Source organism: Gadus morhua, chromosome 9 (genome assembly GCF_902167405.1).
Source record: "Gadus morhua chromosome 9, gadMor3.0, whole genome shotgun sequence".
Taxonomy (NCBI): domain Eukaryota; kingdom Metazoa; phylum Chordata; class Actinopteri; order Gadiformes; family Gadidae; genus Gadus; species Gadus morhua.
The window spans coordinates 1,718,610-1,736,109 of NC_044056.1; the positions used below are offsets into that span (position 1 = coordinate 1,718,610).

Genomic DNA, 17,500 nt, shown 5'->3' on the forward strand with positions numbered 1-17,500 from the left:
TAACCTATATAACCTAAGTGTGTCTCACTCTGATACGCATATTTTGAAAATACATTCTCCTTAGGATACACGGTTACCGACGCCGTACTGTACAGGGATAGACGCACTCAGTTGTTGGGTTGGGTGTAGTTTTAAGTTTGAACCACTGGGGGGCCATCTTCACACATTTTATGACCAGAGCTTTCTCTAAATGGCTGTTATGCATGCTATATTAACCTGTTTCAAAAACACGGACACTAATCTATTCCCTATATTTACATCTGGTTTAGAAGCATGTTTCTGTGAGTAGCCTTTATAATTTGAGTAGGCTACCTTTATCACAGTCATCTGTAATCTGATTGGGTTTCTTATAGGTAGTGATATACCTATGAGTCGTGTATAAGGATTGTGGAAATCTGAGATAAATCCAACATACTTCAGAGATGGTATGCAGATGGTTATACTATAGTTATGTCTGGCAGTCTAGAAACAGATATTATCAACCGGAGACAGAACCAGACACCGTCTGCGTGCCTTTGTGTCCGAACAATGCTCAGTTGGCTGTAGAACAATACGGGGCTCTGGTGGGTCCATGGAGGAACAACTCACTTTTCGATATAATATAAATATTATAATCACATAACAATTATTATTAGATTATATTCAGCAAGTATTTCAGCTCTTCTTCCTAAAACAAAGGTTAGGCTATTCATCCATGCCCTGCAGATTCCAGAAATGTGATTCGAAGAGCAGATCAGAGATAAGAAAAAATATATAAATATCTTTTTTTAAAGTAGAGGTAGCCCGACGGATGGGGACCGAGTTCATAGGCGCAGAGGAACAACATGAATCTTCTTCTTCTTCTTTTGGCCCTTCGCGCACGCACGCACGTGCACACGCACTCAAAAACACACGCAAACACCCACAAGCGCACACACACGCACAGAGAAGCACGCGCGGGCCTATTTCGACCGCTCTCTCGTGGCTCCCTTCCAGCATCCAGGCCTGGTTTCGTTCATTACCAAAAGGAGAGTCTTCAGAAATCAACACCACTAGTCTCTGCGGGTTGAAGCAACTTTTTTTTTTTTCAAAAAAGAAGAAAAACTACAGAAGTGAAGGATCGTCTCGGGACCATGCAAAAGATGCCATCTGGGATTCGCAAAACAATTCTGGTGGATCTCTGACAGAACCCGTTCTCGACCCGACTCTGGCGAAGGAGAAACAGCCGTCGAATCACAAGTTTGCACCTGAAGACTTTTCTCCCGCGTTTTTTTTGCAGCGGTATCATTGTTATCTTCAATGCGTGATTAAGGAACAACGAAGCAGGCTCCCCGCGCCCAGTCTCCACCTTCTTTAATAGGTCCATGGTCTCCACGTCTGTGTGTTAATGTGTGTGTGTGTGTGTGTGTGTGTGTGTGTGTGTGTGTGTGTGTGTGTGTGTGTGTGTGTGTGTGTGTGTGTGTGTGTGTGTGTGTGTGTGTGTAAGTGAAAGTGACCGTGCCCTCGGGGGAATATGTGTGTGATTGCAGAGAACGGATTGCTCTCTCTTTTCTGACCCTGCACGCATCCAGATGTTACGTGTTTCGCAGGCGCGCTGCATGTCAGACTGAAAAGTATTCGAGAAACTCCTTGGAAGTGATTGTCTTTTTTTTTTTTCTTTATATACTTAGGTCCGTTAGTCCTTGATGAATAGGCCCCAACAGAAGCCAAAAAACGTCTGAACCTGACAAAATGCCAAGGATGTCCTGGAGTATTGCTGATTTACTTAACTTGTAATCTACGGGGATTCTGTCCAGTTATTAGGTTCAAATAATGGAGACTGGCAAATTGAGGACTCTTCTGTTCCTGGAGATAAATGTGTTTATACTTTCGACTTTTCCGCTTTGTTTGCAAGGCCAGAGCACCGAGCATGGTAGGTTCAATAAAGCATGCTTACGTTGCAATTTATCACATGTATCACATCTGAGCATTTCTCTGTTATCACCTAAACATGTTAAAATAGCATGCTACAAATATAAAGAAAATAAGGAAAACCGTTATTTTATATAAAATAGTCTTGGCTTGCTTAAAGAGGCTTGATAATAGCAGTTATTATTGTTTCCTGTCCAATCCTGATGGTCGGTTTTGTGTGTCCTGAGTTCTGTTTGAGATCACTGATGCAGTCATGTGTGTGTGGACTGGTAAGAATGTGTAGGCACACTCACTAATTACCACAGAGGAACAAGATGTCACATAGGACCGGACAGGACACAACACGTATTATTAGTTTGAATAGGTCAGAGTGGAAGACTGTCCTGCCTATTCTCTATGCTTATGTATATGTGTGTGTGCCCGGCTGACCCTGTTTAAGTTAGAGTGTGTGTGTGTGTGTGTGTGTGTTTGTGTGTGTGTGTGTGTGTGTGTGTGTGTGTGTGTGTGTGTGTGTGTGTGTGTGTGTGTGTGTGTGTGTGTGTGTGTTTGGTGTGTGTGTGTTTGAGTGTATATGCATGACATTGTTTTATTCCATTCTCTGTGAATTCCGTGTGTTTGTGTGTTTGTCTGTGTGTGTGTGTGCGTGTGTGCGTGTGTGTGTGTGCGTGTGTGTGTGTGCTCCTGTCTATCAGTGATCGATCTACTCGCTGCGTTGAACATGTCCCAGCCCATAAAAGGCATATCCAAGATCCACGACGAAGATCCTTCTGGGTCCACCGCGGCCTATAAGCTCCGCCCCAAAGCCCCCCACCTGACCCTGCCGCCCGAGTACTCCCGCCTCCTGGCCTCGGCCGGGCCCGGCTCCCTGGGGGTGCACCTGGTGGCGCGCCAGGCCCATGACACCAGCGCCACCCTGCTGTCCTTCTCCTCCCGCTCCTCCCCGCTGCTGCAGCTGGTCTCCTCCACCCGGAACAGCAGCCTGCGCTTGGACCGCAGCCTGGAGGGGCCCGGTGCCGGGGGGCTGCTCAGCCTGGTCCTCCCAGGAGGGAACCCCTTCTCCGGGGCCCGCTGGGCGCGCCTCGCCCTGGGCCTGGAGCCGGACAGAGTGAGTGTGTTTGTAGACTGTGAGGAGGCGGTCGTCGTCCGACGCCGAGGGGAGGAGAGGGTCGACCTGAGGGCGTTTCCCCGGGACCTGAGGGTGACTCTGGGCAGCGCGATGGGGGACAGCGACAGCAAGTTCAGCGTGAGTCTCCCCCCCCCCCCCCCCCCCCCCCACACGTACCTCTTCAATCGGAGGATCCAAGGATGCTCTGGATGATTTGGTTTGCCTTTCGTTCGTCATCTGAAGATGCTCATTGCGGTCATTGTCTTAGACCACTTCTCATTCTCAGCCATATTCTTTTCTTATAAAGTGTTGTGTTGAAAGTCCCCGTGCCTCGGTTATTAATCCACACATTCTCTGTGCATGCAGGGATACTTGAAGACAGCTGAGATCTCCCTAAAAGCATATGGAAGGCGTCCCTGGCATTGTCCCAATATAACAGGTAACCCTTTATTCTTACCAGTATTTTTGACCGTTTTTAACTTTTCTTTCAAAGTCAAAACCAACCCTATTCCTTTCTGGAAGAAGGGATCCCTGACTCTATAACCCCACTGTGGGTAGGGGCCTTTGAAGATACAAGTTCTCCAACGTGGGACTGTGGATCCCTTGGAGATAGTAATTGAGGGAGGGAGAAAAACCAAGACACAAAGCATCATGACATGATCTGCACATGGATTTAGTTTAGACTCGCAGGGTAGTCTCAACTAAATCCATGTGCAGACGACAATACACTTTGGCATGAACCCATGCATGACTATAAATATAATGAGTGTGTGCGTGTGTGTGTGTGTGTGTGTGTGTGTGTGTGTGTGTGTGTGTGTGTGTGTGCGCAAGTGTGTGTGTTTACTTGTTCAGAGACATGTTCAGGGAAGTGTCTATGTATATAAGCATTTTCTGGGGGGATTTCCATCTGCCAATCAAGTTCATGCCCGAGGCTACAATGTGTGGAGACACTCTTTGTCTTACCGTGGTGCCTTTCTGTACCTCTGCCAGCACCACTGTAATTTACAGCTTCCTAGGACGATGTTATTCAACAGCCCCCCCAGTAAAGCCTGCTGGTTTACTGGGGGGGCAGCAGACACAGTGGGGTCTGTGTGGGGCGGAAGGAAGCCATAAACAGGCCTGGATACAGTTCATCTTCAGTTTAAATGCTGATGCGTTGTCTTAAAAACCTGTACTTTTTATTACCCCTTTGGTTGTTCTGTGATTATGTTTACCTGCAAAGACCACCATTGTTGGGGTGTGTCCAGCAGGCTTTTCTCGGATCTTATCTTTACCCTCCCTGAGGCAGAAATTCCCTTAGACACACTGGTCCAACAGGCCTCCTCCAAAAGGTTTTTTAGAGATGGCCGGCTTGACTTTGATGCTTGTTGTGTTATTTCTCTTTTGCGGCCATCCCCGTCCCAGTAATGTAAATGGACTGCACTTATACCGCGCCTTTCTAACCTATTGGCCACTCAAAGCGCTTCGCAACATTGCCTCACATTCCCTCCCCGACGGCGGAGTCAACCACGCAAGGCGACAGCCGGCTCGTCAGGAGCAGTGAGGCGCCTTGCTCAAGGACACTTCGACACTCAGCTAGGAGGAGCCGGGGATCGAACCGGCGGCCTTCAGGTCACCAGCTGACCCGCTGTACCTCCTGAGCTACTGACCCGTTAACACCCCGTCCCTTCCCTCGTCATTCCAGATGGACCTCCCTCACCGGCTCAGCCCACACCCGGCCCCGGTCTGGACCCTCTGGACGACCGGGGGCCGCAGCGGCTCCAGAAGGACGCGCCCCAGAGAGGGGCGGCCCTGGGGCCTCCAGGGCATCCACAGGGGGGGAGGCTGGCCCCGCCCCTGCCCCAGGAGGAGAGGCTGAGGGGGCTGGAGCAGAGGCTGGAGCAGATGGCCGTCCTGCTGGACGCGGTCCAAGCCCAGGTATACCACGCAACCGGTGTCTACAGACGGATGTTAGGGGTTGGTCTATAGTCTCATTTGTGAGACTAGGGTGATGATGATGCCAAAGCGTGCTCTGGATCCGTCTCTATACTCTATACGGGGCGGCAGTAGCGCGGGTTGAGCGGGTCGGCTGGTGACCAGAAGGTTGCTGGTTCGATCCCTGGCTCCTACTAGCTGAGTGTCGAGGTGTCCCTGAGCGAGATGCCTCACCCTGACTGCTCCCGACCAGCTGGCTGTCGCCCTGCGTGGCTGACTCCGCCGTCGGTGTGTGTATGAATGGGGGATTGTTGTGAGGCAATATTGTAAAGCGCCTTGGGTGGCGACTGGTTACAGAAAAAGCGCTATATTAATGCAGTCCATTTACCATTACAATGTACCTATAATTCAAGCAAATGTACTTTATTGACAACATTAAGGGAATGTGTGATGTCGAACAGACCCCGGACATCATTGGCTCTTCTTGGGTGTGTCCATGTAGAACACAGACCTCCAGTCGCGCGTGCACTACCTGGAGGGCTGTGAATGTGTGAGGCGGCGGAAGTGCACGTGGGAGGGGCGAGAGGTGGAGGAGGGGCATCGCTGGCAGACCCTCTCGAACACCGCCTGTACCTGCACCTCGGGACAGGTCACGTGCGAGGCCATCGTCGTGGGTGAGCACCGTCCAAACTCAATTCTGCCTCTACTCCGTCACACACACACACACACACACACACACGCACACGCACACACACACAAACTCTCTCTTCCTCCCTTCAAAACCCAATGCCCGCTACCTCTGTGCTTCCCTTCCCCGTCACTAATATGAACTCCATGCTGATGTTACGTAGCTAGTTTTCAGATGGCTGCTCTCTCCCTCGACCCCTGCATGTCTAGCCCTTGCCAAAACGGAGGCCTATGTCTCTCCTTGACCTCTAACCTTTCCAATGAATTCCGCTGCTCCTGCCCTCCGAACACGAAGGGCCCAGTGTGCCAGAGGCAGCAGAGAGAGGTACACACCGAGCTGCAGCAGACCACTGTGTTCACTAGACGAGTTAGGCTCCATATATCAGAAGGAATGTTGCTTTGGTTCCCTGATAAACGGTATAAAGGTTATTTAGGTATTTGCATTTTTTTTTTTTTTTTATTCCTGTCATTTTCGGAAGTGGCACAAATTTGTTATTCCTGGTAACATGTTTGGAATGACAAACATGCCAATTGTATGTTTCATCACCTGACAGGTCTCCAAAACCTTTGAAATGCTGGAGGTGGGTCTTAATCATAAGTGAAACTAGCAGGTTCCACTTATGAAGCTTAATGTTGTCGCTTATTAGTCTCCTTGTAGCCTATAGTTATTTAGTGCTTGCCTTGTGTTTCTCTTAGTAGATGCTCAATACAGGTAGGTATTTATTGGTAGGCCAGTGGTGTAAATGGCATTAGTTATGTGTTTAGAAACCATAGCTTTGTGTCTGCCTGTCGCATGTCAGTTGGTTTGTCGGTCGGTTGGTTTGGGACTGACCTAAATCAGTCTGTGTGTGCTCATGTTGGTAGTCCATGTTGTCCCTAAGTTATACTGCTCGTTTATTTGTGCTGTGGCCATATAAGGAGTTAGGATGGGGGCTAAGCATGACAGGTAAGAGGCCGTAAGAGGTTTCCTGCACTCCTCTCCGTCTCTAGGCATGCTGGGAACCCAGGCCAGAGAAAGTCTGTGAGGGCAGACGCTCGATTCAACACCGATGGGCTTTTAATCCCATCTCGGGTCTCTGTGAAGTCTTCTTATTCTGCTCTGGGTCCAGCCGCAACAACTTCCCCTCCCACAGCGCCTGCAGGGACCAGTGCCTCCTGGGCGCCTGCTGCATCCGTAAACCCAAACCCAAGCACCCCTTCACTGGCCAGGTTGACTCCTGGCGAATCAAACACAACGTATCCAACGCCATCCCGAGTAAGAGTGTGGAGGGGAACTGCGATGAAGACTCCCACTTCCTGTACACCTGCAAGTACCTGTCCCGTCCTCGCTGCCGGGCCCTGGTGAAGGGCCTTCCCGGGGGGGCTGCGGTGGTGAGCTTCTCCCCCGGGGATAAGTGTTCGGAGGTTGGCTGCGGGGACGGATGTGCCTGCCTCTCCCGGCAGAACCAGCACCCCGGGCAGTACAGCCAGAGGCTGAGGCGAGGCTGTGTGGAGGGCGTGTGCGCCGTCGGCGGGGGAAACGGAGACTTTGTTTGTGCACACTCGACCCGGCGGAAGGAGATCAGAGACCTGACGGTGAAAGAAGTGAAGCTTTACCAGCGCGCTGTCAGAAGACTGCATGCTAAACCAGGTATGCAAAGGCTACATCACAGAGTAACTGCCGTACGTGCAATGCTAGGTTTGCGAGGCTAAGCAGTTAATAATTGATTGAGACTGAGACTTTAAACATTAACATTTTCATGTAGGTTAGCTGCTCAGATGGAATGTGTTAAGATGGATTTAGAGTGCTCCTTCTCAGCATGATACCGGGATCGACACACAACGCAGATCTTCGCAGATCTTCCAGCATTTATACTTCCACGTGAAGTTAATGGGAACACACACATGGGCAGTGAAGCGTTTCTGACTCCCAAGTGTACATGAACTGACACGCCTGCCAGCACCATTGAAGATATGTTATCGGATTTGTTAATCTCGGAAACCATAGACTATCGTCTAATGATGATTGATGATTTCTTTGGAGATATTTTTCATTTCGGCTTATCTCTATAAACAGATGTCGAAGATAATAAATAGCATAATCGTCATGAGACGATAGCCAATGGGTTCCGAGATTGTTGCTCCCTAAACGGACTGGTTACCTGTCAGCTAATGCTTGCTCATACGTTATTTGTCAATGCTACTTGGACTACAAACAAACCAAAAACGGAAACCAGTGCTGTTCAGATACTTAAGTCTTACCGCGAGATTCGGCCTTCACATGCAGGTATCTGTTTATAGAGATATGTGTTTGGTTGAGGTGAACCTCCAAGCGATGCGTCACCAATCTCTGGGTTAACCGCACGTCTTCACGTAGGAGTAGGTTTGCGACCGGCACAAGGGTCATGTAAAGGTCTCTGAGTAGCGACGCGGAACGTTACGCATCTTGCATACCGTCTGACACAAGAGGTCTTTAATGGATGCCACTTATAGTTTACTATGTGGTTTACTCATTAAAAAAAAAAAAAAAAAACAGCTTCAATCATATCATTGGTTAAGCAGCAGCTTAAACATTTACAAGACAGAAAACAAAAGAATGTCGTTTTTTAAGTGTGTCAAACCTTTTGTTTTTAATGCATGTTAAAAACCATAGTTAGTTAGTTAAAGCCATAGTTCACGAATGGGTGATCATGCCTTTACGTGTGTGTGTGTGTGTGTGTGTGTGTGTGTGTGTGTGTGTGTGTGTGTGTGTGTGTGTGTGTGTGTGTGTGTGTGTGTGTGTGTGTGTGTGTGTGTGTGTGTGCGTGTGTGTTGCACTAAACGCACATGCACGTAGCGACATGGGGGGACTTCGTCCAGCTCAGGGCCGAGTTCTCTCCCCAGGCGGGGGGTCACGCCGACTTCCTGCCCTGGCACCGCTACTTCCTGCGTCTCCTGGAGCGCGAGCTGCAGTCTCTGTCGCCGTGCCAACTGGCCGTTCCGTATTTCGAGTGGACGGTGGACTCGGGCTCCATGGCGTCCTCGGAGGCGTGGCAGGCCGGTCTGTTCGGGGCGGACGGGGAGCCGGGGTCCGACTGCGTCCGCCAGCACCCCTTCAGCGGCGCCTCGGGCCGCTCCCGCTGGAGCCCCTGCCTCCGCCGGCGCTTCAACACTTCGGTTTGACCAACCCTCCTACCGCACGTCTTCCACCGCCAGCCGCCGTGTCTCAGGGCTCAGTTATGGTTCCACGTCGACGCAGCGCAATGACCACGAAGACGCTTCGGCGCCGTCCTGAACCTGTTTTGGTTCTGCGTCGGGTTATAGTGAGCTGACCAATCACAGCGCTTGCTTCTGCGTCGCCTTGACGCAAGGTTACAATTTTTGGGAGGCGCACGTCCGGCCCTTGCGGTGGACGCAAGGAGGGTCCGCAAGGACGTAAGGGGTCCCTAAACCCCCTTGCGCTGCGTCGACTTGGAACCATAACCGAGCCTTTAGTCTCCAGCCCATTCAGTTGTTTAGAGCCATGTGTCCGGCTGTACTCTGAACACTTAAGCCTCCTAATCATGATGATTAGTATTGTATCTCCACAATATATGTGTTGCCTTTGAATTAGGCAATGCATGATGATGCATTTGTCTCACTACTGGTCAAAATAAGATATGGTCATATATGATATATGAATATATGAATGAGATATGGTCACTATGAGAGCACCAGCACCCCAACAACAACGTTGTTGGGGTGCTGGTGCTTTCATAGGTAGACCGTTGAACCCCTGTCTCGGGTGCTGTCGTTGTGTCTAATCAGGTATGGCTCCCAGACGCTGTGGACTTTCAGATGGCTCTGAACCTGGACGACTTCAAACTGTTCTCCGGCACCCTGCAGACATTCTCTGGGCTCTTCAGGTTGTGGGTGGGGGGCCACATGGGGTCCCCTCTGGCCGCCTACGACCCCCTCTACCTCTCACATATGGCCTTCATCGACAAGATCTGGGCCCAATGGCAGGAGAGACACCAGCGTCTCCACGGAGCCGGTCCCGGGGAGGACGACCACGGCCGTGACGCGCTCTTTCCCGCTCCCCACAGACACATGAGGATGAAGCCGTTTGACGTCGCCCCCGACGACGTCCTGTCCTCCCCGGCCCAGCTCTGCGTTGTGTACGTTCCGATCACCATCGGCGCGCCGTGCAACGTGACGCCGGCGCAGACACACACCCATCCCGTCAACCGCACGGAGTCAGATGACCCACGAAGGGATAAGAAGCAAGGGTTCGGCAAACGCAACGCAAACCACGACCGCGTGGACGGCGGAGCCCTTAACGGATTCGGTTTCGACGAGGAGGGCTACGACCACCAGGGCTACGACCGTAGCGGGTGGGACAGGGCGGGTTTCGGCCGGGACGGGTTTAACCGCGATTTCCTTGACAAGGACGGGCACAACGTGTTCGGCTTCAACCGCTACGGACTGAACCGCGCCAACGTCAGCTGGTTCGCCGAACGTTTGGACGGCGAATCCACGCGGAAAGAAAAAAGAGAGGGGGATGAAGACCACCGAGGAGAAGAGACGATCGATTACCGGACGGAGGCGGAGACGTGGCAGGTCCTGCTGGAGCACTTCGGGGACGGCGGGTTCAGCGCGCACGGCTTCGACCCGCTGGGCTTGGACAGCGGCGGCTTCGACGCGTTCGGCTTCCGGACGGACGGCTACGACAAGGACAACTGCAACTGGTTCTTCCGCGGGCCGCACTACCTGCGCTTCTACTTCCACACGCAGCAGCAGCTGCTGGAGTCCAGCCCCGAGGCGCTGGGCCGCGTGCCCCGGGCCTGCCCCCCCGTCTCCCCGCTGCCCCCCCACTGGGCCACGCAGGACTGGATGAGCCCGGCCGCGCAGGCCAGCGGCGCTCCCATTGGCCGACCGAAAGAGGAAGGGGCGGGACGAAAGGAAGCTTACGGCGACGGTTCCATCGCGGCGGCGCCTGATAGGACGGACTTGTGGCTGCCCATCACACCGGACGACAGGTATGAGGAAGTGTTGAAAGACAGAGGAATGTGTCGGCGGGAAAAGCAGTGTTTGTTGTGTGTTGCCTGATCCAAATTGCCTTTGATTGGTTTCTTACAGGATGTGTTTCGAGCTCCACTGGTTCAGTGGCTGTCCTCTTGGCTCGGGGCCAATCACCTGCCCTGACCTCTGCGGGCATGCCCGTTGCCATGGCTACCCCGGGGCAATTTGCCACATGCACAACTGCGGCTCGTGTTTCACCGAGTGGCTGGACCCCGCGACGGGAAACCATGTCGAATGCGACGGCTGGTAACCACTAGAGTTGACCCCAGGATGCTCTCCGTGTGAACAGCGAGAGAACCCCGGAGATCCCCCCAGCCAGCTGGCTCTGTTCGCCCCAGAAGGCACAGCTTAGAAGAACAGAAACCTCTCCCCGAACACAACACTCTTCACCGTCGCTGTCGTCATTACAGCTGCAATGCTCCACTTTCTTTTTTTAAGTGAATGCAATTCATGGGTTGCACTAGATCATCAGGGGTTTGTTTGAATTTAGTCTCAAGATGAAGATTGTAGAAGATTTCCAGTGGTGCAATGATCTGTGTTTGCTGAAGCGACTCATCATTTGTGTTTTTATGTTCAAACCAGAAGTGGTCAGAGTTTACACAGGAAGTTAGGAGAACGACAAGCCATTTGAGTTAAAAGGGCAACACCGGTCTGAAGGATCAAATCCATCTGAACCGCAGGGCATCTCTTACCGACGCCATTCATCGACATTTCTTTGTTGTAGCAATTCTGCTGAAGAGCATTTAGTGCAAGCACGCTTCCCCCGTCAATGTCAACAATACTACCCTAATTGAGCAATTTTGTCTTTTGGAATCAAGGTGTTTTGTGTCAGTTCAGAGTTTGTGGGGAAATAAGGTTGTAAAAGTGCCTGACAAAATGTCTTACCTCAAAGATCAAAGTGCTACTGTCACATTTGCCACACATTTACTGCATTTGTGGCAGGCATGCTCTTGCTACATCCTCGTAGGCAGAATCAGCGCATCGAATGCATTTTGACACATTATAATGGGAGCAGATATTTTTGAGAGGCCACGAGATGTAGTCAGATGATTTATTCCCCCAGATTTAGTCTTCAAAGTTATGCATGCTTTTCCATTCATATTTGTGATGAACCAAGATATTGAATTGCCATTTTGTTTTGATTCATGTCAATCGGGTTAGACAGAGGGAGGTCTATTATGAGACACTCTCTCAGCCTACCCTCTGTGGAAATGACCTCATTAGGCATGAAGAAAGTGCAGGGGATTCAAATATTTAGAGTTGAAGGCATAAAAAATACTCTAAATGTCAAGGAAACCGTTTTAAGGCTCTTGTCCCCCCAGTAGTATGTTTAGCTCTTCTTCAGGTTTCTTCCCAAGTTTTCATGTATATTGTAAATGATAACGACGCGCTGATTGGACGCACACACACTGAGTCACTGTCGGGAGGGAATAGTTTATAAAGCCAGTGTCTAGTCGCTCTGTCCTCTCCCGCGGTCCCCCTTTCACCCATCTCCCGACTCTCTCTAATTGTTTGTGCATGTGTTTGCCCCGAGCCCCCATGGGAAGACCTCCACTGGATAGACACCCATGGACGCACACGACCGCCACGACACTTTGATCTTATGCATGCTTGCTCAGAGGAAATGCCTGTTGGCTGCTGACACAGTAGGCAGCCTCGCTAACCCCGCTCTCTATTATTATGTCCCCCCACCCTCTCTCTCTCTCTCTCTCTCTCTCTCTCTCTCTCTCTCTCTCTCTCTCTCTCTCTCTCTCTCTCTCTCTCTCTCTCTCTCTGCCTCTCTCTCTCTCCCTCTCTCCCCACTCTCTCTCTCACTCTCTCTCTCTCTGCCTCTCTGCCTCTCTCTCCCCTCTCTGTCTCTCTCTCTCTCTCTCTCTCTCTCTCTCTCTCTCTCTCTCTCTCTCTCTCTCCCTCTCTGTCTCTCTCTGTCTCTGTCTTTGTCTCTGTCTCTCTGTCTCTCTGTCTCTCTCTCTCTCTGTCTCTGTCTCTCTCTGTCTCTGTCTCTGTCTCTGTCTCTCTCTCTCTCTCTCTCTCTCTCTCTCTCTCTCTCTCTCTCTCTCTCTCTCTCTCTCTCTGTCTTTCTCGTGCACACAAAAACACACTCACATCCTTTCTTACACCGCCTCCTTTCCTCGATCCAATGGTTTTAATAAAACAAATATCCACTGAAACGACACGGCATGACTCAGATGTTTGACCCCCCCCCCGTTCAGGTTCATTCCCCAACAGTGACCGCCCAAACCAAATAATGAACGAATCCAAGCAAAAGCTAGCGGAGGGAATCCTGATCCCGTCTCATTAAGAGCGACCCGCGCCTGCTCTTCTCCCTCCGTAACGAACCGCTCGGGGCTAATGGAGTCCTCAGCCGTCGTGGTTCCACAGCTGGGGGTCTGCTGCGGCCTCCCCTGGCTCCCCCAGCGCTGAACCCCAGCCCGGGGGCGGGGGGGAGCATTACATCAGCCCCTCGTGGTCCCTCCTGTGTTTACTGGGCCCAAAGCAGAGCCAGATGTTCCCCCGGGAGCGTGGGGAGATGGTCTGACCGGGAACAGAAGAGGAGAGTGTAGAGAGAGAGGGAGAGAGGGAGGGAGAGAGGGAGGGAGAGAGGGAGGGAGGGAGGGAGGGAGGGAGGGAGGGAGAGAGGGAGGGATGGGCTGGAAGAGAAATGCATAAACAAGCGAATATAGCGTGATGAAATTAAGGATTCATTGATAAATATGTTGCCGCTCTTATCTCCTCGGATGCGGTTGAGCTGTTTTCCAGCAGGACGGGTGCACCTTTTATACATCCTGCACATACACACACGCACGCACACACACACACGCACAGTGTTTACGTGTGGAGTCACTGTTGTTGGATGTCGCCCTCAGGTTGCGATCGGGACGGGGTTCAGCAAAACGTTTCCACTGCAGATGGGTGTGTGACCTGCACCTGCAGGGTGAGTCTCTGAGGAGTAACACACACACATGCACACACACACACACACACACGCATACACACACACACACACGCATACGCACACACACACACACATCAAATTGAACCACGTGTATGACTAACGTTCCCACCACCCCCACTGCCTGCAGGGGGGTCAGAAGGACTGCGCCCCCGTCTCCTGCCCCCGTCTCCTCTGCTCCCCGACGGAGAGCGTACCTGGAGAATGCTGCCAGCGATGCAAAGGTCAGAGGTCATCATTCACCACCCTGCACGAGGCCGGTCAATAGCAGCCATGTCCCTCATAACTAACCCACGTTGACGAGCATTTCATTTCTAATGCTGCTTTTCATCATAATATATTTATCGTTATCATCCTCATCGTTCCATGATGTGTTTGTGTGTGTGTGTGTGTATTAAGACTTTGATGAAGTATGCAGCTCTCCCAGTGCTAACTGCTGTGTTGTGTGTGTGTGTGTGTGTGTGTGTGTGTGTGTGTGTGTGTGTGTGTGTGTGTGTGTGTGTGTGTGTGTGTGTGTGTGTGTGCAGGCTGTGTCCACACAGGGGTCCGATATGAGAGTGGATCAAAGTGGAGACCGGCTTTTAGTCCCTGTGATGTGTGCAGCTGTGAGGTGCGTGTGTCTGACTCCTCATCAGTAGAACTGTTCCAGCTATACAGCTCAGCTATCGGCCGTGTTAACACTACTGTACACTCTGCTCTACACTAAGATCTGCGTTCGCTCGAGGCGCGTGAAGACTTAGTGTCTGTCGCTGCGTCAGGTGTTCTCTAAAAACCACACAACATCAGCCACAGCTTAAGACATTTCGTCTTCCTGAACTGTACTGCGAGTCTATTGGGCGACGCTTTGCGTCTTTGAATTAGTTCAAACGGCTTCGACTTCAAAGCCAGTCTCTTCCGCCGCCCTCCACCCCTCCTCTCCTGAAACCGCTGCCACGGTTTCTCCAGCGTCTGAACGCATCTCTGGTGAACGCACCTTTAGATAAAACATCATCATTTGAATAAAACATCATCCTAAGTCGTATCATAACATTTTATCTCTTTTCATCCCAAATTATATATAGAGATATAGTATACATAAGCTACATTTTCCTCAGATTTTCCTAAATAAGAATCCTGTCTTGGCCAGGAGTCCCTAGGAGAAGAGTCATTGTAACTCAATGGGACCTTTTCCTGGTTAAATAACGGTTGAATAAAAATAAAAATAAATGATATTTCTCTTCTGGCCTCACGCTATCCTAATGAAGCAGACACTATAGACAGCACACAGACATCCAGGTGATGAGTGCCAGTGTACCGAGGGGTTGGTTGGTGTGTGTCCCCTCTCCAGGGGGGCCAGGCGCTCTGCGAGCGGGAGAGCTGTCGGACGTCCTGCACCAGCCCGGCCTCGGCTGCGGCTGACGCCTGCTGCCCGGTGTGTGACGGTAGGACGCCGTCTCTACAGCCCCGGGAGCCAGGGCGCCGTCTCTACAGCCCCGGGAGCCAGGGAGCTCAGTGGGGCTGCTGCCATCTTATACACTGTGTGTGTGTGTGTGTGTGTGTGTGTGTGTGTGTGTGTGTGTGTGTGTGTGTGTGTGTGTGTGTGTGTGTGTGTGTGTGTGTGTGTGTGTGTGTGTGTGTGTGTGTGTCGCAGGTTGTGGTCTAAATGGACGGGATTTCCCCAACGGCGCATCAATCCCCTTCGGAGACCGTTGTCAGACGTGTACATGTGTGGTCAGACAGCATTCCTTATCCTCTCTCTTGTCTCTTTTACACACGCACACACACACACACACACACACACACACACACACACACACACACACACACACACACACACACACACACACACAGGACCACTGTTGAGGATGACTTGGTTCTCCCCCCCCTGCAGGAGGGTAACATTGCGTGCGCTGCGCTCTCCTGCCCGACCCCCCCCTGTCTGAGCCCGGTGCATCGCCATGGAGACTGCTGCCCCTCGTAAGTCACAGACAGCATCGCCGGCCACCTGCGTCTCCGTCCGCACTGCTGCCGTCCATCGACCGGATAACACTCACACATCCGTCTCCAGCTGTGACTGTACTCCAGTACCATGGTGTATATATCCACAGTGTCCACGCTTGGAGATACAGGGGTGCATCAAACTCACACCCTAGAAAATGACATCTTGTCTTTATCTGTAACAGGATGTCACAGAACTTATCCCTTTAGTACACTGCACCTTTAAATAGGTTGGATGCGCGTGCATGCATCACCTGCAGAGCCCTTTGGGGTGTCACGGCCGCTGGAGCATAACGTTCCACGCTGCAGTCGTGCAGTGTGCAACGTGTCCTCTGGTGTCTGCTCCCTGTGGTCGTGCAGTGTGCAACGTGTCCTCTGGTGTCTGCTCCCTGTGGTCGTGCAGTGTGCAACGTGTCCTCTGGTGTCTGCTCCCTGTGGTCGTGCAGTGTGCAACGTGTCCTCTGGTGTCTGCTCCCTGTGGTCGTGCAGTGTGCAACGTGTCCTCTGGTGTCTGCTCCCTGTGGTCGTGCAGTGTGCAACGTGTCCTCTGGTGTCTGCTCCCTGTGGTCGTGCAGTGTGCAACGTGTCCTCTGGTGTCTGCTCCCTGTGGTCGTGCAGTGTGCAACGTGTCCTCTGGTGTCTGCTCCCTGTGGTCGTGCAGTGTGCAACGTGTCCTCTGGTGTCTGCTCCCTGTGGTCGTGCAGTGTGCAACGTGTCCTCTGGTGTCTGCTCCCTGTGGTCGTGCAGTGTGCAACGTGTCCTCTGGTGTCTGCTCCCTGTGGTCGTGCAGTGTGCAACGTGTCCTCTGGTGTCTGCTCCCTGTGGTCGTGCAGTGTGCAACGTGTCCTCTGGTGTCTGCTCCCTGTGGTCGTGCAGTGTGCAACGTGTCCTCTGGTGTCTGCTCCCTGTGGTCGTGCAGTGTGCAACGTGTCCTCTGGTGTCTGCTCCCTGTGGTCGTGCAGTGTGCAACGTGTCCTCTGGTGTCTGCTCCCTGTGGTCGTGCAGTGTGCAACGTGTCCTCTGGTGTCTGCTCCCTGTGGTCGTGCAGTGTGCAACGTGTCCTCTGGTGTCTGCTCCCTGTGGTCGTGCAGTGTGCAACGTGTCCTCTGGTGTCTGCTCCCTGTGGTCGTGCAGTGTGCAACGTGTCCTCTGGTGTCTGCTCCCTGCAGCTGCGGACAGTGTGAACACGGGACGGAGGTGTATCAGGACGGACAGGACGTCCCGTCCGGGGCGGATCCCTGCCTCCGCTGCCGGTGCTCGGTGAGTAACCATGACGACAGCAACACTGCGGTCCTCCACAGGTGATCCGTGGAGCGAAGAACACAGGACACCTGACCTGACCTGTGGGAGCCGTCACTATGACCATTTAATAACAGTAATCATTTATTGCATTTATATGTTTTACAACACCAAAAGCGCTTTCCATAGTCAGTTTATGTGTGTGTGTGTGTGTGTGTGTGTGTGTGTGTGTGTGTGTGTGTGTGTGTGTGTGTGTGTGTGTGTGTGTGTGTGTGTGTGTGTGTGTGTGTGTGTGTGTGGGGCTATCACTGTGGAGAGGTGAGGAGTGATGGCACTATCCCACTGGGGACCAGCAGGTGGTCAGGGGGCCATGGCGGTATAAGACCCAGTTCAGGGGTTAGGGTCAGGAGACCTCCATCAGCACCTCTCCTTTTGGGACGAGTGCCATGGGGTGCCATGGGGCCCACTAAGAGTCAGGCCCAAGGTTTACCCTCCCGTCCTCAAGATGGCGCTCTTCAACAGGTCCTGAGAGTCCCTGTGTCTGTCCTGTGGTATTAGGGATATTAAATAGGTCAGAGGGATTAGCAACCCTCTACTGGGCCTCCAACACCTCCACCGGGCCCCGCTGGCCTCCCGTCCATGGAGGGTCGTCCCACCCTGCTTGGCCGACAGGAACCTTGCAGTGCCAGGCCGGTAGCGAGTCTTCTTGGCACAGT

At 52.1% G+C, this 17,500-nt stretch overlaps 2 protein-coding genes across 2 annotated transcripts in view; both read left to right on the forward strand.

Moving 5' to 3' along the window:
- The first annotated feature begins 1,413 nt into the window (after positions 1-1,413).
- The window catches only part of kcp (kielin cysteine rich BMP regulator), a 40,470-nt gene continuing 24,383 nt past the window's right edge, over positions 1,414-17,500 (forward strand). Inside the window, exons 1-10 of the mRNA XM_030366368.1 lie at positions 1,414-1,891; positions 2,583-3,133; positions 3,362-3,434; positions 4,680-4,912; positions 5,412-5,583; positions 14,096-14,178; positions 14,896-14,989; positions 15,199-15,278; positions 15,439-15,524; positions 16,715-16,805. Coding sequence (XP_030222228.1) covers positions 1,792-1,891; positions 2,583-3,133; positions 3,362-3,434; positions 4,680-4,912; positions 5,412-5,583; positions 14,096-14,178; positions 14,896-14,989; positions 15,199-15,278; positions 15,439-15,524; positions 16,715-16,805 — 1,563 coding nt within the window. The 5' untranslated portion in view covers positions 1,414-1,791. The remainder of the gene's footprint in view (positions 1,892-2,582; positions 3,134-3,361; positions 3,435-4,679; positions 4,913-5,411; positions 5,584-14,095; positions 14,179-14,895; positions 14,990-15,198; positions 15,279-15,438; positions 15,525-16,714; positions 16,806-17,500) is intronic.
- LOC115550957 (uncharacterized) lies at positions 5,754-12,373 on the forward strand. The gene is made up of 4 exons (XM_030366367.1): positions 5,754-7,226; positions 8,412-8,731; positions 9,362-10,572; positions 10,673-12,373. The coding sequence occupies exons 2-4, from the start codon at positions 8,588-8,590 to the stop codon at positions 10,863-10,865; spliced, it is 1,548 nt and encodes a 515-aa protein (XP_030222227.1). The 5' UTR covers positions 5,754-7,226; positions 8,412-8,587; the 3' UTR covers positions 10,866-12,373.